At 42.4% G+C, this 21,454-nt stretch overlaps 1 protein-coding gene across 3 annotated transcripts in view; it reads left to right on the top strand.

The window, feature by feature from the left end:
• The window catches only part of MLH1 (mutL homolog 1), a 49,303-nt gene that overhangs the window by 23,363 nt on the left and 4,486 nt on the right, over positions 1-21,454 (top strand). For all 3 annotated transcript variants that reach the window (XM_059390577.1, XM_059390578.1, XM_059390579.1), the window contains 4 exons: positions 4,017-4,393; positions 5,975-6,123; positions 16,941-17,049; positions 18,790-18,853. In XM_059390577.1, coding sequence (XP_059246560.1) covers positions 4,017-4,393; positions 5,975-6,123; positions 16,941-17,049; positions 18,790-18,853 — 699 coding nt within the window. The remainder of the gene's footprint in view (positions 1-4,016; positions 4,394-5,974; positions 6,124-16,940; positions 17,050-18,789; positions 18,854-21,454) is intronic.

Raw genomic sequence — 21,454 nt, 5'->3', positions numbered from 1 at the left:
ACTCTGTTTAACTTTTTATTATTTAGCTCATTATTTTTCTAAGTACACATAAAAGTAGATATTACACCAATAATCCGTGTACCTGTCACCCAGCTTCAACAACCATTATCATTTTGCCATATTTGTTTTCTCTTTCCCTTTCTCACTTGGTGGTAGGGAAAAGAGTGGTGGTTTTTTAGTTTGTTTTTGATTTTACTTTTTTTTTAAGATTTTATTCATTTGTTTGACAGAGAGAGAGAGATCACAAGCAGGCAGAGAGGCAGACAGAGAGAAAGGAGGAAGCAGGCTCCCTGCAGAGCAGAGAGCCTGATGCGGGGCTCGATCCCAGGACCTGAGATCATGACCTGAGCTGAAGGCAGAGGCTTTAACCCACTGAGCCACCCAGGCGCCCCTGTTTTTTACTTTTTAAAAATTTAAGTTCAATTATCCAGCATATGATGCATCATTCATTTTTTGATGTAATAGTCAGTGATTCATTAGTTGCATAGAACACCCAGTGCTCATCACCTCACGTGCCCTCCTTAATGCCATCACCAGTTACCCCATCTTCCCTCCCACTTTCCTTTCTGCAACCCTCGGTTTGTTTCCTGGAGTCCAGAGTCTGTCATGGTTTATCTCCCTTTCTGATTTCTTCCCATTCAGATTTCTTTCCCTTCCCTTGTGGTCCTCTGCACTATTCCTTACAGTCCACATGTGAGTGAAACCATGTGATAATTGCCTTTCTCTGATTGATTCATTTCACTGAGCATAATCTCCAGTTCCATCCATGTTGATGTAAATGGTAGGTACTTATCCTTTCTGCTGTCTGAGTAATACTCAATTGTGCATATGAACCACATCTTCTTTATCCATTCATCTGTTGAAGGGCATCTCAGCTCCTTCCACAGTTTGGTTATTGTAGACATTGCTGCTATGAACATTGGGATGCATGTGCCCCATTTTTTTAATGCATATGTATCTTTGGCATAGATACCCAGTAGTGTAGCTGCTGGATCTTAGGGAAGTTCTCTTTTTAACTTCTTTTTTGTTTGTTTGTTTAAAGAATTGATATTAAGGTCTTTTTTTTTTTTTAAGATTTCATTTATTTATTTGACAGATAGAGATCACAAGTAGACAGAGAGGCAGGCAGAGAGAGAGAGGAGGAAGCAGGCTCCCTGCTGAGCAGAGAACCCGATGTGGGGTTCAATCCTGGAATCATGACCTGAGCCAAAGGCAGAGGCTTTAACCCACTGAGCCACCCAGGCGCCCCTTTTTTTAACTTCTTGAGGAACATCCATACTGGTTTTTAGAGTGGCTGTACCAGTTTGCATTCCCACCAACAGTGTAAGAGGGTTCCCCTTTCTCCACATCCTCGCCAACATTTGTTGTTCCCTGTCTTCATTTTAGCCATTCTGATGGTGTGAAGTGGTATCTCATTGTGGTTTTGATTTGTATTCCCCTGATGGCAAGTGATATGAAGTATGCTTGCTTTCCAAAAGATTTATTTATTTTAGAGAAAGAGTGTGCAGAAACGGGAGCGTGCAGTGAGAGGGAGAGAGAATCTCAAGCAGACTCTGCACTGAGCATGGAGCTGGATGGGGGCTCGATCCCACGACCCTGAGATCATGACCTGAGCTGAAGCCAAGAGTCAGATGCTTAACTGACTCAGCCACCCAGGCACCTGAAGGAAAGAGAATATTTTAAATTGCATTTCAGGCATTTACTATTTTCCCTAGTATTTTATGCATTTTTAAAATATTTTTTCCTTGTATAATTACAATGTCTTTTTTTATACATAACAAAATTAATATTATCATTTAATATGTAGACCATATTCAAATGTCCCAACTGCCCCAAAAAGATCCTTTTATAAAGTAGCTTCATTCAAATATGTATTAGGTTAAGTTCCACTCCCCATATTTAGATGCTGTCTTTTAAATCTCTCTTAAATCTGTATTTTTTGTTGTTCCTGTTGGCTTATTCTGAAGGCTTCCTGTGGAAAAATGCACATTTCTGTTTGGCTTATTGTTTCTTCTTAGTATCATTTAACTTGTTCTAATCCTCCACATTCCTGTAAACTGGGAATTCCTATGAACTGGCATGATTACATTCAGATTTGTGAATGAGATTTCTGTGTGAGAATTTTTTTTTTTAAGTTTTATTTATTTATTTGACAGACAGAGATCACAAGTAGGCAGAGAGGCAGGCAGAGAGAGAGGAGGAGGCAATCTGCCTGCTGAGTGGAGAGCCCAATATGGGGCTTGATCCCAGGACCCTGGGATCATGACCCTAGCCAAAGGCAGAGGCTTTAACCCACTGAGCCACCCAGGCGCCCCTGTGTGAGAATTCTTGATAGATGATGCCATATACTTTCTGTCACACCCCAGCAGGAGGCGCATACTGACTTGTTACGTCATTTTGGTGATAAGGCTCATCTGTGGGTTTAGCTGGTAACAGCCTGTTTCCTTCATTGTTAAGTTCCCCAGGAATATTTAGCTTAATGGTCTCACCATTCATTGACAACCATTACCTGAATCAGTTATTTCACTAAGATTGCAAGATTATGATTTTCTGATTCTGTCATTTTTTTCTGTTAATTCATTATAATTTTTCTGTATACAATAATTTTCTCTCATTTGTTAGAGCTTTTTGGTTATCCTGAAATATAGTTCACACTAGAAAGTAAGGGTAAATGCTGAGTTCTGTCACTTTAATTATCAGTTTGCAAAGGAATGTGTTCATGTCCTAGCGATCTCCAGTGATGTTTATGACTTTGTCCTCTCCGTCTTTCTCTTTCCCTCCCCATCGTTTTCTTTTTCTCTTAATATTTTATAATAGCTGTTAACAAAGCAATATAATTTAGTTAATTACAGTCATTTTTCTCTTGGATCCTCAAATTATCCCATCTTAGACCAATAAACCCCTTCAAACTGGTGCTCTTGTCCTTTTGACTCAATTCCATTAGTCTTTGATGGTTTCCTTGTTTCTGTCAAGAAAAGATGTAGGCTTTCCCAGCCCAGGCACTGGAATTGGCCATTTCTCCAAGGAACTCTGGTTTATTTTAGTTGGGATGGTATTTAGAGACTAAAATCTGGGATCGGAGGGGGGGTCCTTATTCCTGCCGAGTGGTCATTGGCTTTAGGTCTTTCCAATGGTCAGAGTTAGGAAATGTGTATATCTAAAAACAGGCAAAACAGTGGCTGCCACAAGCTGGTGGGGAGGGGAGAATGGTGAGTTACCGTTTCATAGGTACAAAGTTTCAGTTTGAGACATTGAAAAAGTTCTAGAGATAGATAGTAGTGATGGTTGTCTAATGATGTGATGTACTTAATGCCACAGAGCTGTATGCTTGAAAGTGGTTAAGTGATAAATTTCATGTATATTTTACTTCAATAAAAAATGAAATAAATTACTTCAGTAAAAAAATGAAATCCTCTTATGTCAGCAAAAAAAAAAAAAGCAGACAAAAATATGAGAACTTTGCGCTAATATTCCCCATTTCAAAACAATTTTAAAATTATAAGGATTTTTCTGAATTTTTGCATTTTTACTGGTGTATCTTTTAAACTTCAAGTTTTGGTCAGCATTGCTTCTATATTATTATTATTATTATTACGGTAATGATGATTAAACCTGGTTCTAGTTTCTTTCTCAAATGTTACTCCACTTTGCAATCTGGACTTCCCCCCGCCCCCCGCCAATTAAAAATTTTATTTTTTTTAACTATTCTCTACAATCAGTTTGGGGCTCGGACTTAACAACCCCAAGATCGAGAGTCACTTACTCTGCACACTGAGCCAGACAGGCGCCCTGGGACCTGGACTTATTGGTCTCATATTCTGAATTGTCCCACTGCTGCCTTCTTTTTTTCTTCTTCCCAGATAGACTCTACTTTATTGAAACATATAGGAAGGGTTCAGCAAAAACGTAAAGTGAATCATATATCACATAAATGCCATTGAGCTTGAAAAATCACAGTGGCTAGGAATCTTATTTAAAAAATTTTTTTTAACCCATTACCTTCTTTTTTGACATAGACTTTACTACCAGGTCTTGCTGGCCCCTCCGGAGAGGTGGTTAAATCCACAACAGGTGTGACCCCCTCATCTGCTTCTGGAAATGGCGACAAGGTCTATGCCCACCAGATGGTCCGCACAGATTCACGGGAACAGAAGCTTGATGCCTTTCTGCAACCCATGAGCAAGGCTCTGTCCAGTCAGCCTGAGGCCATTGTTCCACAAGACAGGACCGATGCTTCCAGTGGCAGGCCTGGACAGCAAGATGAGGAAATGCTTGAACTCCCAGAGCCTGCTCAAGCGTCTGCCACAAATCAGGGCACAGAGGAAGATGCAACAGAGGGGCCTTCAGAAACATCAGAGAGGAGAGGACCCCCTTCCAGCCTGGGCAACCCCAGGTATGGACTTGGAGGGGAGTGCAGCCTTCCTCTGCTATTCTTTCCTGAAACCACTTCTGGCTTGACTTGGCATGAACCACCTGCTGCTTCTCTCTGCCTGACCTGCCCTGCTTCCTGTGGGACATTTTCTGCCTTATGTGCTATCTGCCTTTGACCATGGCTTGAGAGTCCCCCACTTAGTGGTCTTTGAGAGGTCTTAAAAGTCCATGGTTCCAAGTGCAAGTTAAATACACACCAGAAAAAAAGTAAGATTTATCTTTTATTTTTAGTAGGGGATTTTGATAACGCCTCAATAACAGAGGTGGCTAGAGAGAACCCTAAAATATCCAGAGGATTCTCCATCATCCCACTCAAAGCTGCTTCCACTCCTCTCAGGAACAACATGTTTTCCTGGTTCAACTTATGAAGGCCCTGAGGCCCAGGGACTGGCTGTGAGAGTGGGAGAAGGTGGATGGCAGCAGTGCCTGTCCTTTCTCTGCTTTCCCGTGGACACGCTCCACAGGCTGTCAGGGGCCTGGCACCGAGCCAGGGAGCCCAGGCTGTTGCCCCTTCCCCAGGAGGCTTAGGATGAAGGCGTTCGCCCAAGACTTCGTTTCTGCATGGCAACTGGCCCCCAAAACCCCAGGGCTGAGTGGCCATCAGGGTTTGGACGAGTTACTTGACTCCAGTTTGGTCATTGCCAAGTCAGTCTAGCAAGACGACATGTAGAGTTGTCTCTAGGGAATCCTCAAGGGTGCTGCAACCTGTGGAGCCCAGTCTGTGCCAGATGCTTCACGTATATGATCTCATTTCATGCAGGTCAGGGTTATGTGTCTCTTTGTCACCAGGGGAGGTAACACCACTAGCTCTTCACCATACAGCAGTCAAAAGAAATCTCTGACACCAGAAATGAGATTGTATCACTCCTCAGCTGAAAACCAGTGCTTTCCCTGCACTTGGGTACACCTACTGTGTCCCCCTTTTAGCCCCCCACTTTCCCTCTCCTGTAGGATGCCTCGTCCACACTGCTCTGTGGCTGGCCTGAACTGCCTGAGCTCCCCCATTTTGTTCTCCCTGTGCTCGGGGCCTCGGAAGACTGCCTCACACATCCCCTCTTGCAGAGGACCTCTCACTGCCCCCATCAAGCTGATAACTTGTTTACTTTTCTTCTTAGCATTTTCTGCTGCTTCAAATGATCTGTGGCTTTCTGACTCCCCAGCTGGAAAGTAAGCATGACAGCGGCCGGCACCTTGTCTGTCTGGTGCGTGGTCACGTGCAGCTGGCACTGTAACTGATGGAGGACTGAACAAGCAGGACATGGTGGGCGTATACACGCAGGGCCCTGCAGCTGCACAGGACAGGTCACTCCGGAGTCCTGCTGTGCACAGGAACTGGCTGCTGGGGGCTCAGGGTCATCCGATCTGTGGGGTGCCAGAGAACAGACTGATCTTGCTAGTCTGCTGCATGCACAAGGACCCCACCCCAGATGTGCAGAGCCAACATGAGACGCTGCTCCCCTTTCCAAAATGCAATACACAAAATTTGACTGGATTTAAAACCAGTTTTCAAGGATAGTCATGATCTGCGGCTCCTTCATTGCAGAAAGAGGCCCCGGGAAAGCTCTGATGTGGAAATGGCGGAAGATGATTTCCGAAAGGAAATGACAGCAGCGTGTACCCCTCGGCGGAGGATCATCAACCTCACCAGTGTGCTGAGCCTCCAGGAAGAAATTAACGCACGGGGACATGAGAGTACGTAAGTGCCGACGTCTGTTGGGGCCTGTGGGCCAGAACTGCTAAGGTCAAGTTTTAGCAAATGCAGAGAGTGTTGATGGTAGGGTGGCCCCTCTGGTATGCCAAGCACATCTCGCTTCCCTCACCCATAGCAGCAGCTGCTGAAAGACGATTTTCAACTGGGAGGGAAGGGGAAAAAGGGTTGTCTGGTTTTAATTATAATTGGTCAGTATTCTCACTGAACCCTAACAGCCAGAGTAAAAGTCATCTACATAACCTTGAGTTTCTTTCTTAGTTGAAAGTGCTATGATACAAGATTCTAATCTGTGGCCTGAGTGGGGCATACTCTCTCTAAAGCATGCAGGCTTTGCAGGGCCCCGAGTGGATATCCTGGCACTACCACTTCCACTGTGTGACCTTGGATTTGTGACTTAATGCTGGCTGTGCCTTAATTCTTCCTCATCTCTAAAATGGGTTTAATTTTACCCTTGAAAATGATTGTGCTGATTAGAGGTAAAACATAAAACACTTGTTTACAGAGTAAGGAGGCAATAGATATTTTTATATGCCGAAGACAAAGCCATAAATCAATATCACTTTCCTCAGAAAGAGCTTTTCAGAATACTTGCGTATAGAGAGCTCCACGTTGGTCCCTGTCACTTCAAAACCAGCTAACATGGTTTTAGGAATTAAAGGGAGTTAGCCGTGGCCCCAGCTGAGCAGGGATTGAGGAGTAAGTAGAACAGTAGCTTGGCCCAAAGAGCCATCTGCACCAGAGGAGTCAGACAGTCGTGCTCCAAGTGTACACAGCACAGCTCCAGGATCCAGACAGCAGCTCTGCACTTGAGTCTACACGGTTTAGTCATGGCCTTACCACATTTCAGCTCTAACACATTTCCTGATTAAAATAATTATGTTCCAGCACCGTGTCTTGAAATACAACAACCTAGATCAGCCCATAAAGTCCTGAGCAGCCACGGAGCAGGTTAGCACTTTTCACACTTATCCTCATCCTCCACCTTCTTTTTTTTTTTTTTTTTTTAAGATTTTATTGAGGGAGAGAGAGAGTGTGTGCGCAAGCTGGGAGAGGGGCAATGGTGGAGGGAGAAGACTCCTCCCCACTGAGCAAGGAGCCCAGTGTGGGGCTCTATGTAGGGATCTGTCCCAGGACCCAGAGACTGTGACCTGAGCTGAAGGCAGGTGCTTAACCAACTGTGAGCCTCCCAGGTGCCCTGATCTGTTACGACTCAGTGGCTGGCCCCTTACAGTTTTCTCTCTCCCACTCACCCCTTGTTTGAACGAATTCAGGAAGGCCTCAGTTTGCCTTTCCTTGCTGCTTCTCTCTTTTCTCGGCACTCTGGGCCTTTGTCCACACGTGGGCAAAGCTGTAGGTGTCTCTACACATAGGAGGAGTAAAAGCTTTCTGTAACTGAGGTCTTGCCAGTCATGGAAGTAGCTGCCAATTGGCCTCTGATTTTGGTTTCCACAAAGATTTGGTCCAGTTGGTCTTTACTTCCGTTTATTGGCTTTCAAGCTGGGAGCTTTTTTAAACGATGTAAATGAGGTGGGCTGTTCCTTGATTTATTTAGCAGGCTTGCTCACAGTAGTTTCAGTTGACAGCCTCCCTCAGATTTGGAATTTACTGAGTCTTCCTTTAGGGTTTGTATTCCTTATGTAAAACAGGCTACTTAGAGTTTGGAGAAATTTTTCTCTAGTTGTGCACTATTTCCAGTGCAGTGTCAAGCACACCTGCGTCAAGTTGGATAAGCATGCATTGCTGAGGTCCAGGTGATGACTCTAAATGTTCCCAAACTGTGTGTTTGTACATGTTGTCCCATTTAATTCTAGAATCGCCTGGTTAGGGAGACAGGGCAGCTCTGTTAGCTGTTTTGAAGTTGAGGAGTGGAAGATGGGGAGGACGGGAGAGGACAGATGAGTTGGAACAACCCAGCAATCAGAAACAGGCCCAGGAGACACGTCGCCAAGGGCGGGGCATGACTGGCACTGCTTGCACACGAGGTGGCTGGCCCAGGACTCAGGCTAAACAGACTGGCTGCCTGCATGGGCAGGTGCCCCTTGGGATAGGATCCCCACCCCAAGGCTGGTGTTTTAGGCGTGCCGGTGTCAGGTCTCACAGAAGGCGTAGTGTCTGTGACATGGGAAGAGTGAGCCAGATGGTCTGTGCGGCGCTCCTGCCAACTACCCATTCCCTCCCTAGCGGGACTTTGTTCACTGTTTTGGGGCCTGGCCTGTGGCACAATAGACTGCTGGAGGCTTCACTGAGCCCTCGTAGTGAACATCTGAGAGCGCGTGTGCTTCGGAAGCCCAGGCCTCCATGTCCATGGGCTGGGGCTCCTGCCCACTGCCATGAACCTCATGTCCGTGGCCCCAGGTGGGGGAGGCTGCTTGTCTTCAGAGTGAAGGCTATGCAGGGAGTGCCCTGAAGCCCCGATTTGGTGAGGTAGGCCACTTGCCTTAACAGACCAACAGCCCGGCTGCTCCTCACAGGGGCTTACTGTGCCCCCAGCCCAGGAGAGAAGTAAGGGAAGCTCTTCTGGTACCAAAGTTCCTTGTCGTGCTCGTTTCTGTGACTGTTTGATCAGTGTATTGTCCGTGCAGGGAGCGTTTCTGGCACTGCATCGCCCTCACTGTCCACAGAGGGCCTGGCAGGTGGACTCAGCAGGTATTTGCTGAGGTAGTGTGTACATGACTAAGAGGAGCCACTTGGGAGGTGACTCCCTTTTTTTTTTATTTTATATTTTTGTATTTTTTAATTAACATATACGTATTATTAGCCCCAGGGGTACAGGTCTGTGTACAGGTCGCCACGTTTACACACTTCACAGCACTCACCATAGCACATACCTTCCCCAGTGTCCATAACCCCACCACCCTCTCCCTACCTCCTTCCCCCTGGCAACCCTCAGTTTTTTTGGGGGGGATTAAGAATCTCTTACGGTTTGTCTCCCTCACAATCCCATCTTGTTTCATTTATTCCTTTTTCCTACCCCCCAAACCCCTTATGTTGCCTCTCAACATCCTCATATCAGGGAGATCATATAATTGTCTTTCTCTGATTGACTTATTTCACTAAACATAATACCCTCTAGTTCCATCCACATCATGGCAAATGGCAAGATTTCATTTCTTTTGATGGCTGCGTAATATTCCATTGTGTGTGTGTGTGTGTGTGTGTGTGTGTGTGTGTGTGTACCACTTCTTTTTTATCCATTCATCTGTTGATGGACATCTGGGTTCTTTCCATAGTTTGATTATTCTGGTCATTGCTGCTATGAACATTTGGGTGCATGTGCCCCTTTGGGTCACTATATTTGTATCTCTGGGGTAAACACCCAGTACTGCAATTGCTGGGTCATAGGGTAGCTCTGTTTTCAACTTTTTGAGGAACCTCCATGCTGTTCTCCAGAGTGGTTGCACCAGCTTACATTCCCGCCAACAGAGGTGGAGGGTTTCCCTTTCTCTGCATCCTCACCAGCATCTGTCATTTCCTGAATTATTAATTTTAGCCATTCTAACTGGTGTGAGATGGTATCTCATTGTGGTTTTGATTTGTATTTCCCTGATGCCGAGTGATATGGAGCACTTTTTCATGTGTGTGTTGGCCATCTGGATTTCATTTTTGCAGAAATGTCTGTTCATGTCCTCTCCCCATTTCTTGATTGGATTATTTGTTCTTTGGGTGTTGAGTTTGGTAAGTTCTTTATAGATTTTGGATACTAGCCCTTTATCTGATACATCATTTGCAAATATCTTCTCCCATTCTGCCAGTTGTCTTTTGGTTTTATTAACTGTTTCCTGTGTTGTGCAAAAGCTTTTATTGATGAAGTCCCAATAGTTCATTTTTGCCCTTGCTTCCCTCGCCTTTGGTGATCTTCCTAGGAAGAAGTTGCTGCGGCTGAGGTCAAAGAGGCTGTTGCCTGTGTTCTCCTCAAGGATTTTGATGGATTCCTTTCTCACATTGAGGTCCTTCATCCATTTTGAGTCTATTTTTGTGTGTGGTGTGAGGAAATGGTCCAGTTTCATTTTTCTGCATGTGGCTGTCCAATTTTCCCAACACCATTTGTTGAAGAGACTGTCTTTTTTCCATTGGACATTCTTTCCTGCTTTGTCGAAGATTAGTTGACTGTAGAGTTGAGGGTCTATTTCTGGGCTCTCTTTTCTTTTCCATTGATTTATGTGTCTGTTTTTGTGCCGGTACCATACTCTCTTGATAATGACAACTTTGTAATAGAGTTTGAAGCCTGGAATTGTGATGCCACCAACTTTGGCTTTCTGGCTATTCTGGCTATTCAAGGTCTTTTCTGATTCCATATAAATTTTAGGATTATTTGTTCCATTTCTTTGAAAAAAATGGATGGGATTTTAATAGGGATTGCATTAAATGTGGAGATTGTTTTAGGTAGCATAGACATTTTCACAATATTTGTTCTTCCAATCTGAGAGCATGGAACATTTTTCCATTTCTTTGTGTCTTCCTCAATTTCTTTCATGAGTACTTTATAGTTTTCTGAGTGTGGATTCTTTGCATCTTTGGTTTGGTTTATTCCTAGGTATCTTATGGTTTGGGGTGCAATTGTAAATGGGATTGACTCCTTAATTTCTTTTTCTTATGTGTTGTTGTTGGTGTAAAGAAATGCAGCTGATTTCTGTGCATAGATTTCATATCCTGACACTTTACTGAATTCCTGTACAAGTTCTAGCAGATTTGGAGTGGAGTCTTTTGGGTTTTCCAGATATAGTATCGTATCATCTGCAAAGAGTGATAGTTTGACTTCTTCTTTGCCGATTTGGATGCCTTTAATTTTTTTTGTCATCTGATTGCTGAGGCTAGGATGTCTAGTACTATGCTGAATAGCAGTGGTGATAGTGGATAGCCCTGCCATGTTCCTGACCTTAGTGGAAAAGCTCTCAGTTTTTTACCATTGAGAATGATATTCACAGTGGGTTTTTCATAGATGATTTTGATGATATTGAGGTATGTACCCTCTATCCCTACACTTTGAAGAGTTTTGATCAGGAAAGGATGCTGTATTTTGTCAGGTGCTTTTTCAGCATCTATTGAGAGTATCACGTGGTTCTTGTTCTTTCTCTTTTTTTTTTTTTAAAGATTTTATTTATTTATTTGACAGAGAGAGATTACAAGTAGGCAGAGAGGCAGGCAGAGAGAGAGGAGGAAGCAGGCTCCCTGCTGAGCAGAGAGCCCATTGTTCTTTCTCTTATTAATGTATTGTATCAGATTGATTGATGTGTGGATGTTGAACCAACCTTGCAGCCCTGGAATAAACCCCACTTGGTCATGGAGAGAGGGAGAAGTAGGCTTCCCCTCAGAGCAGGGAGCCCAATATGGGGCTCGATCCCAGGACCCTGGGATTATGGGATTATTTCTCTAATATCTTCCATGCCTTTTTCAACTGAGCCACCCAGGTACCCTGGGTTTTGTTTTTTGATCCATTCTGATACCCTTTGTCTTTTGATTGGGACATTTAGCCCATTTACATTCAGGGTAACTATTGAGAGATATGAATTTAGTGCCATTGTACTGCCTGTAAGGTGACTATTCCTGTATATTGTCTCTGTTCCTTTCTGATCTACTACTTTTAGGCTCTCTCTTTACTTAGAGGGCCCCTTTCAATATTTCCTGTAGAGCTGGTTTGGTGTTTACAAATTCTTTTAGTTATTTTTTGTCCTGGAAGCTTTTTATCTCTCCTTCTATTTTCAATGATAGCCTAGCTGGGTATAGTATTCTTGGCTCATGTTTTTCTCATTCAGTGCTCTGAATATATCATGCCAGTTCTCTATGGCCTGCCAAGTCTCTGTGGATAAGTCTGCTGCCAATCTAATATTTTTACCATTGTACATTACAGACTTCTTGTCCCGGGCTGCTTTCAAGATTTTCTCTTTGTCGCTAAGACTTGTAAATGTTACTATTAGATGACCGGTTGTGGACCTATTCTTATTGATTTTGAGGGGGGCTCTCTGTGCCTCCTGGATTTTGATGCTTGTTCCCTTTGCCATATTAGGGAAATTCTCTACAATAAATCTCTCCAATATACCTTCTGCTCCCCTCTCTTTTCTTCTTCTGGAATCCCAATAATTCTAATGTTGTTTCATCTTATGGTATCACTTATCTCTCGGATTCTCCCTTTGTGGTCCAATAGTTGTCTGCCTCTCTTTTGCTCAGCTTCTTTATTCTCCATCATTTGGTCTTCTATATCACTAATTCTCTCTTCTGCCTCATTTATCCTAGCAGTAAGAGCCTCCATTTTTTATTGCACCTCATTAATAGCTTTTTTTTATTTCAACTTGGTTATATTTTAGTTTATTTCTCCAGAAAGGGCTTTTCTTTCTCCAGACAGGGTTTCTCTAATATCTTCCATGCCTTTTTCAAGCCCAGCTAGCACCTTGAGAATCATCATTCTGAACTCTAGATCTGACATATTACCAATGTTTGTATTGATTAGGTCCCTAGCCTTTGGTACTGCCTCTTGTTCTTTTTTTTTGTGGTGAGTTTTCCCACCTTGTCATTTTATCCAGATAAGAATATATAAAGGAGAAAAAAAAAGAATATATAAAGGAGCAAATAAAATACTAAAAGGGTGGCAAAGACCCCAGGAAAATGTGCTTTGACCAAATCAGAAGAGACCCCAAATCATGGGGGGGAAGAAAGGAGGTAAAAAGAAGTTCAGAAAAAATAAATTTTTTAAATAAAAAAAATATATAAAAATGAAAAAATATATATGAGACTGGTGAATAGAACAGGGTCACCCACTTAATTTTGGGAGTATGTTGGTCCTTAGAAGAAACTAGGGTGGTGACTCCTTCTTCTAAAGGATATCAAAGTCGAACACTCGGTCAGGCAACTCTCTTGAGTCAGCAGCTCTGGTGGATTCACGTTTGGTCAACAAATGAGGGTAATTTTTGTCTAGTATCCACTCAGTTGTTCCACAGAATTGGGCACATCCCAGATTAGTAATGACTGACTTTACTCACAAAATGGCTGAAGTCACTAGCAATGACTTGTGACTCCTATCATTTTGATCTATTAATTAATGAGGACAAGGAATGTTATAATTTTTTTTGCTATCATTTGAATGTGAATGTGTGTAACATTTTACCCACTATTTTATTTTATTTTATTTTATTTGGGGAACAGTCCTGGGTATCAGTGTTCATATTTTTATATGGCTTGTCCCCAGGTCATTGTTTGTTCTGGTGCATGAGATCAGCTTGGCAGACATTTGTCGAGTATGTTCTCTGTACAAAATGCCTGGTGCCAGACCCTGAGGCAGAGGTGGGAGGTGAATGAACCTGGACGCCTGCCGTATAGGATACTGTGGTGGTGTGGGGAGTGTTTAGTAAGTAACTGGTGATAATATCAGGTAAAATGAAAGATATTCTGTAACAGAGGTAGAAGGCCACATCAGCCAAGCATAGGGTGAGACCTGCCGGGGATGGCTTCTGGATCATCTCTGACGACAGCCAGAGGCCGTGCACATGGGGGTTTCTGTAAAGCAGTCCAGCTTGGCACTGAGCTCCTACTCCGCATGAGGCCATGAAGAACTAGAGGATCTGTCGCACTTCCTTGGGTTTAGCTTTACTTGCTCCTGAGTGAGACCCAGGGCCTCCATCGAGAACTCTGCTGCATGGTGTGGCTTTGAAGTACAGAAGGATCTTGTCCCATTCTGTTGCTGGCAAAATGGCAGGGACGTGCCCACAGACTTCTGATGCTGTGGAGATAGAGGACGGGTACAAGAGAGGTCCTGATGAGAAGTCATGAAGAGGTCCAAGTAGCCTCCCGAAGCCCAGGGAAGAAGAGGCCCACCTGCATGAAGGAACGACTGTGGCAGCCCCACTCTGAACCAGCAGCCACTTCCTCCCTCCCCTGCCCAAGCTGGCAGGGCTGCACCTCGGTAGCTAGGCTGCGGCAGAGGGTTCCATGGAAAATCTGTGGAAAAATCTCTGGTCCTTTTTTTAGTGGATTACACTGCTTTCTCTTTCCTCCAGTGCCTCATTACTCATTATTCAAGATTATTCGATGTTCTCCAGCTTTTAAAATAATCATTTTCCGCCTACGCAGTACATCCTGTAGAGACATTGAGTTTCTAGTGGGAACAGAGGGGAACATTTCATTCTATAAATGAAGAAAATAAGCCTCTTTTTATTGGGGGTTGGGGGGACAGAGAGTGTTACAAACTTACATAACAATATGAGAATTCACTTGTGGTGCTTAAGCTAAAAAAGGATAATGAAACTGTGGTATACAGGCTTATTGCTGTCCCCAGACCCTTCCCTGTGGTCTCCAGACCCTCTTCCTCCACCCTCCTTTATGGTGGTAGTATTTTTACTTACAGACACACACACACGCACACACAGAGATATATTGGTAAATTTAAAAATCATATTTATGAAATACATGCATAGGATCTACACAAAAAAACACATGAACACCTGCTTAAGAGATAGAGCATTGTGGGGTTTGTCACCTTTGAAGCTCTTAGATGCTTCTTCCCTAAACTATCCATTTCCCTTCTCCCTTAGAGGCGACCACTATCTTACATTTTATGATTATTATTTCTTTTTAATATAGCTTTATCACCCGTATTTGTAGCCCTAAAAAAATTGTTCAGTTTGCAAATTTTAAATTTTACATAAATGGAATCATACTGTAAGGTGCTTTGTGTGTGTGTGTGTGTGTGTGTATTTATGCATGTAGATATATATGTAAACATATATATTTCTTCATTCATTCTGCTGTTGAAAGACATTTGGACTAATAAGGGCCTCATCCATGCTCTCTTCATATGCCATCTGAGGATGATCTTGGCCCTGAGAGATTCAAGAGCTTGGAACACTGGTTGGGAAGCTTGGCTGTGGGTATATACTCAGCAGAGCTCCTGCTGGGTCATAAGATGATGAATTGTTTTTCAAAGGGGTGATAAATGTAGCCATTGTTGGTCCCTCCAACAGTGTATAGAAGTCGTATTTGTTCGCTTCCTCTCCAACATTTGTGGGACTTTATACCAGTTTGGTGTTTGTGAAATGGTAGCTAATAATGGTTTTATTTGCATCTCCCTGATTACCTAAATTTATTTACTCTTCTGTTAAGTGCCTCTTCTAGTTTTTTGCCCATTTTTCTCTTGGGTTCTTGGTCTTTTTGAATGGATTTGAGGAGTTCTTCATATATTCCAGATAATAATCAGCTACATGAAAACATCCTCCCCCAGTTTAGGACTTACCCATTTTCTTCTTCTTCTTTTTAAACAAATACTTGTTTCATGAACAGAAATTCTTAGATTTAACATAGGCAGATTTTATGAATTGTTCTTTACAGATTGGCTTTTAAAATAACTCTGGGTAATTGAAGACATAGTCTTATATTGTTTCCTAAAATGTTCATACATAAATCCCTAGTGCTCTTGAAATTCATCTTTGGTGCATGGTATTAGATTTGTGGTTTTCATGTGGCTATCAGAGTGTGCCACAGTTCCTTGTTATTGTCAGCATATTTGGATTTAACAAGTATTATTTGCTCATAGTTCTTTCCCTTGGATCGTTCGTGGTCTGCCTGAAGAAGAACCTTTTCTAAGATCTTGAGTGGCCAGCTGAAAAGTGGTTTTTGCTGGGTTTAAAGTTCCAGATTGACAGTTACTTTTTCTTAAGGCATCAGAGGTGTTGTTCTATCATTTTTGCCTTCAGTGTTACTGCTGAAAACCCAGCTATCAGTCTTATATTACTTGATGGGGAATCTCTCTTTTGTCTCTGCATGTTTTTAAGATCTTTCTTTAGCGTCCTGCCATATCTCTGTATGCCAAGTGTGGGTTTTGCTGGGCTTCCTAGAACTGAGGTTTGGTGTCTTCCATCACTTCTGGAATAGTCTCAGATATTTTTGTCTTTGAACTGCTGCTTATTCATTGTTTAATACCTCTTAAGCATACTGAACGTACTTATTTTCCAGTCTCTGAACCTTTGCAGAGATCGTGTGGTTTCTTTTTGATTCTAATTCTTGGTGCATTCTTTGTGTGTTTTGTAATTTTTTGACTGCTGGCTCCTGGTATTTTATCTGTGGGGGATAATTTGAAGCCTGGACTGAAACTGTACTTCTCCACAGAGAATTTGCATTTGATTCTATCAGGGACCTGGAGGAACAGTCAGCCCTGGAATCAGGGTTAAACTAAAATCTCCATAGAAGGTTTTAGGCAGCGCTTAGCCGGAATCCTGGCTGCAAAAGCATGTGAGGACCGGCTCGTGGTTGCAGGTTCTCAGGGCTGTGATTTTTTTTTTTCCCTTACCCCCAACACCCAGGCTGGAGGTGGGTGGGCAGTTCGGCTCCCTTCCCTGGGGATTTCCCCTCTTTTTGCCTGCTGGTACAGCCCCTGGCGTCTCAGCTACACATCCTGGGGAAGCGGTCTCCTATTAGACTCCCCATTTCAAACCATTCTTACATTTTTGTTTTTCATTCTCCATACCCCAGGGGCTGCAAAAACTAGCGTTGGTGATCACTGAGGCTTCTCGATCACTGAGGCTTCTCTGGGCCTTCGCGTGACTCTGACTTCAGGGCTCGCCGTACTTCTTCAGCTTCCTGCTTTGCCTCAGGGTGTGATCTTTGGGCAAAGTTTTCCTTTACCTTTGGGCAATGTTTTTGTGGCATTTTGAAAGATCAGTTGTAATTTAGTCCTCATTTGTGTGTGTTTTCAGCAGGAGGTACACTACATGCATCGTGGCTCATCTGTTGTCTCTAGCTCTGGGGTTCGGTGCTTCGGGCTGTGAAGGGGTGTTGGTGGGGTGCTGTTCCTGACCAGCTCTTTCTCTTCTAGCACTTCGAGAGATGCTGCAGAACCACTCCTTTGTGGGCTGTGTGAATCCGCAGTGGGCCTTGGCACAGCATCAGACCAAGTTATACCTTCTCAACACCACCAAACTGAGGTAAACTAGTGAGTGCCTGACACAGCAGGGTTCCCCAACAATGGTCTGGAGGCATAGCCATGAAAAGCCAGGGACAGGGACCTGAGCTCTTTGGAAAGGTCCCAGGCTTTGGAGACAGAGGTGGTTTCCAATCCAGGCTCAAGCATTTCCCATTTGTATACCGTGGGCAAGGTACTCTCCTGAACTGTGTCTCAGATTTCTCATCTGCAAATTTGGAAATCACTAGTTAACTTGCAGGGTTTTGTGAGGTTATGAAATGACACGAGAAGCTTGATGTTTGGCAAGTCTTAGTCCTCAGTATGTGTTGACCACTGTGGTGGAACCACGGGTCGAGGGCTTAGTGTCGGTAGAGAATTCTAGCACCTGCTGTGTGCAGCGGAGTACTGTGAGAAAGAAGACCTGTAGAGAATGTTGCCAAGGCTTACTCTTACCACCACACAAGCCAGCGGGATTGATAAGCCGTGCCATTTGCCCAGTATGTAGCCAGTGACATATTGGTTGTCTCCAGAGACGTTGGTAGATGAGCTCCTAAGGAGTCTAAAAGCTGTATCAGATGTGTTCTCAGTTAGGTACAGATGGGAGGGTGCTGCCGCCCTGCACCTACTAGACGTTACCTGGCCACTGCGGGGTCCTTTCCCACAAACCCGTGGGCAAGGCAGCTGCCATAGGTTGCTTGTGGGTACACACAAGATAAAAACTAATTTCCTCCCTTACAAAAAAACTGCCCAGCCCAGAGCTGACTATGACACACACACCCTTATGGATATTCAGAACTCACGCCTTTGGGGCTATTTTGGTGCAGCTCTGTTCAAGATCCTTTGTCTTCGCTTTGAGAATCCTTTGACTTGTGCATGGGGTTGTCTTTTATTAATGTGTTGGGAATTCTACTGCCCTTGCTCCTTCTTTTCCATCACGTGTAGTACATTTCCAAGGCTCCAAACACATTGTGTTCAGATTCTTTCATTTTACAAACAGAAAGCCAGGTTAGTCCAAGAATTTCAGATATTAATGAATGTGAATGGTTTCCCAGTGAGAAGGTAAAAGAAACAGATTGAAAACCAGGTTCAGAGTACAGAATCTGAATTCAACACCTTCCTTTTCCACCTTATTAACTCTGATCCGGGACAAGTCAGCTACTCATTTGGGTGCCTCACTTCCCACCCTCGTAACACAGGTGTCGCAGATGCCTTGTCTGCTTTGACTGATAATGAGAAGTCTTTAAACAGACCTATATGGTTCCAACTGCTTAAGAACTCTAAAGGACCATTGATTTGAGCTCCGTGTTGGGTAGGGAGGTCAGTGTGCTGGATACTTCCCAGCTGGCTCTGCAGTGCTGCCAGCCAGTGCATCACCCTACACCAAACACCCGGGTTGTCGGATTCGGCCTTGTCTCCACTTGGGATTATTTAGCAAGTCTCCTGCCGTCCCTATGCACTCCATACCATTTTTAATGGTGAGTTGTTTTAAAAAAAAAAAAAAAAAAAAAGTGATTTACAGGATTCTTTGTAAGTGGAGAAGTAAGCAAAATTTCTTAGCGCTCTCAGCCGCATGTGGACCCCTGACTGGAGCACACAGCGGGTCCGGCTCCTTAGAGGAGGAGGATATCTTATAGATGGTCAGGAAGACTCCACAGCGCCTCCCATCCATGTTGCAGAGGTTCTTTCTCCCATTTGTCCTGACTGCTTAGCTGTCAAGCATGGATTCAGCGTTTCCTTAAAGTCACTTCATTTTTATTTTCAGTGAAGAACTGTTCTACCAGATACTCATTTATGATTTTGCCAATTTTGGTGTTCTCAGGCTCTCGGTAAGTTTACTTCCTGCTTCTCCCTTCTGAAACTTCCAACACCTAGTCATATCTGAAAATAATAGCTCTACCCCAGTATCTAATTTGTAGTATATTGGGTTTTTCTAAATATGCCAAAGATAGTGTCTGTATTGTATGATTTGTATATGGAAGGATCTTTAGTTATAACCCAGTTTTATATGAAGCTGATCAGTTATTTGGTAGACAGCTTAAACAAAGTTTTATAATTATGTTGGTTAATACATACCTACTTAAGAAAGAAGATAAAAAGAGAAATAAACATTTCCTAAAGTCTATGATCCAAATACAACCAACCCCAGCTGACAGAATTAGGTCATTTTTTCCGAGACCTTTTCGTTGCTTAATTTTAATTTAGAATTAAAATCAGACTATTTATGTAGTTTCATATCATCGTTGTACAGCTGATGTAACTCTACAAAAAAGCCAATTGGTATTTTCATTGGGATTGTCTTGAATCTATAGAACAATTGGAGAGGAAATCTTTTGTTAGATTTATCCCTTAACATCCCACATTTTTGATGCTATTATAAATGGCATTTTAAATAATGTCCAGTTGTTTGTTGCTAGTATATAGAAACGAAGTGTTTTGTACATTGATCTTGTACCTTGCAACCTTGACAAACTCATTTAGTAGTGCCGGTAGTTTTCTTACAGATTTCCGTCAGTTTCTGCATGGATAATCACACCCTCTGTGTATAAAGGCAGATTTATTTTTCCTGTCCAATCTGGATGTTTTTTTTTTTCTTGCTTAATTGCACTGGCTAGACCCTTAGTACAATGTTGAATAGAAGTGGTGAGCATGGAAATCCTTCTTTTATTGCTGATCTTATGGGGAAACACATTTAATCTTTCCAAAGTATGTTCTTTGCTGTAGGTGAGATGAGATGTCCTTTATGACGTTGAGGAAGTTTCCTTCTGTTCCTTATTTGCTTACAGTTATTTTTATTCAGGAATGGATACTGAGTTTTTTCAAATGCCTTTTCTGCATCTGTCAAGAGATAATTGCGTGATACTCTTTTTTAAATTTCTTAATATAATGAATTTCATTGATTTTCATTTAAAATCCAATCTTGTACATTCCTGGAATGAACCCTACTTGTACATGATGTATTACTTTTTTTACATATTACTGAAATTGATTTGTCAGTATTTTGTTTATACTTGCTACATTATGTTCGTGAATGATACTGGTTTTTATTTTTCTTTACTGGTTTTTATTTTCTTTGATTTTGGCATCAGCATTAATGCTGGCTTCATAGAGTGAGTTGGGAGCTGTCTATCCTCTCCTTTTCCATCATCTGAAAGAGTTTATATAGAATTGTATAGAATTTATTCTTTAAATGTCTGGTAGAATTCATCAGTGAGTGAAGCCATCTGGGCCTGGAGATTTCCTCATGGGAAGGTTTTTAACTTTAAATTCAGTTTCTTTCATAGATAACTATTCAGATTATCTTTTTTATTCTTGACAGAGCTTTGCTTTTGGTTTCTTTCAAGGAATTTGCCCATTGAAGTTTTTTAATTTATTGGCAGGAAGTTGTTCATAGTATTTTTCATAATCTTTTAATGTCTAGATCCTCTCTCATTCTTAATATTGGCGATGTGCACCCTCTTTTTAACCTGATCAGTCTGGTTAGAAGCTTAACAACTTTTATTGCTCTCAAAGAACTTTTTGTATCATTGATTTTTCTTTTGATTTTCTGTTTTCTAGTCCATTGATAATTTACTTCCTTTCTACTTATTTTGGGTTTAATTTGCTCTCCTCTTTCAAATTTCTTAAGGTAGAAACTGAGGTTACTGATTTGATGTCATTCTTTTCTAATATAGGTGTTAAGTGCTAATAAACTGTTGGGTCCTTTCATTGACTTCTCTATTATGAGAAAATAGGAATAGTGTTCTGTGGGTTTATAACATGTATGTTATAATGTAACATACATGTTATATGTATAACATTATATGTTAAAAATGTATGACCATAGTAACATCAGATGGGGAGACATGGAAGAAAATAAGACATCTTATTTTTAACCGTATATTTCAGTCTTCTTCCTAAACAGATGACTTACCTGAGATGTCACTGAATTGGTTTTCCCCTCCGCTTGCGTTCGTTATCAGCGCATGGGAGGGCAGTGCCTCCACATGGCCTCCCCCTTCCCACCTGTTTGGCAGGCTGGCATATCCTCTCTGCTCAAACGGCCACTAGTGAGGAGAAGGAAAAGGTTTCCTTGTGGATTTTCAAGTGTTTTCTTTGTGGGAGATGGAGAGTGATGTTAGATTTGGGGTTTCTCAGCTGCTTTCATGAACATGGCTTTGTGGTTTTCACACAGGCACATCTCATTTTATTCTGTGCTTCATTGCACGTCACAGACCTTGCATTTCTACAAATTCAAGGTCTGTGGCAACACTACAATGAGCAAGTCTTGGCACCATCTTTCTGACAGCATTTACTCACTTCATGTCTCTGTGTTACATTTTGGCAATTCTGGCAATATTTCAAACTTTTTAAAATTATTATTGTATTTGTATATAATTACAAACTGTGATCAGTGATAATAATTCACTGGAAGCTCAGATGGTTAGCAT

The sequence above is a fragment of the Mustela nigripes genome, chromosome 2, assembly GCF_022355385.1.
Source record: "Mustela nigripes isolate SB6536 chromosome 2, MUSNIG.SB6536, whole genome shotgun sequence".
Classification (NCBI taxonomy): Eukaryota; Metazoa; Chordata; class Mammalia; order Carnivora; family Mustelidae; genus Mustela; species Mustela nigripes.
Note: the sequence above shows the minus strand (reverse complement) of the source record. Positions and strands in the feature narration are given on the sequence as shown.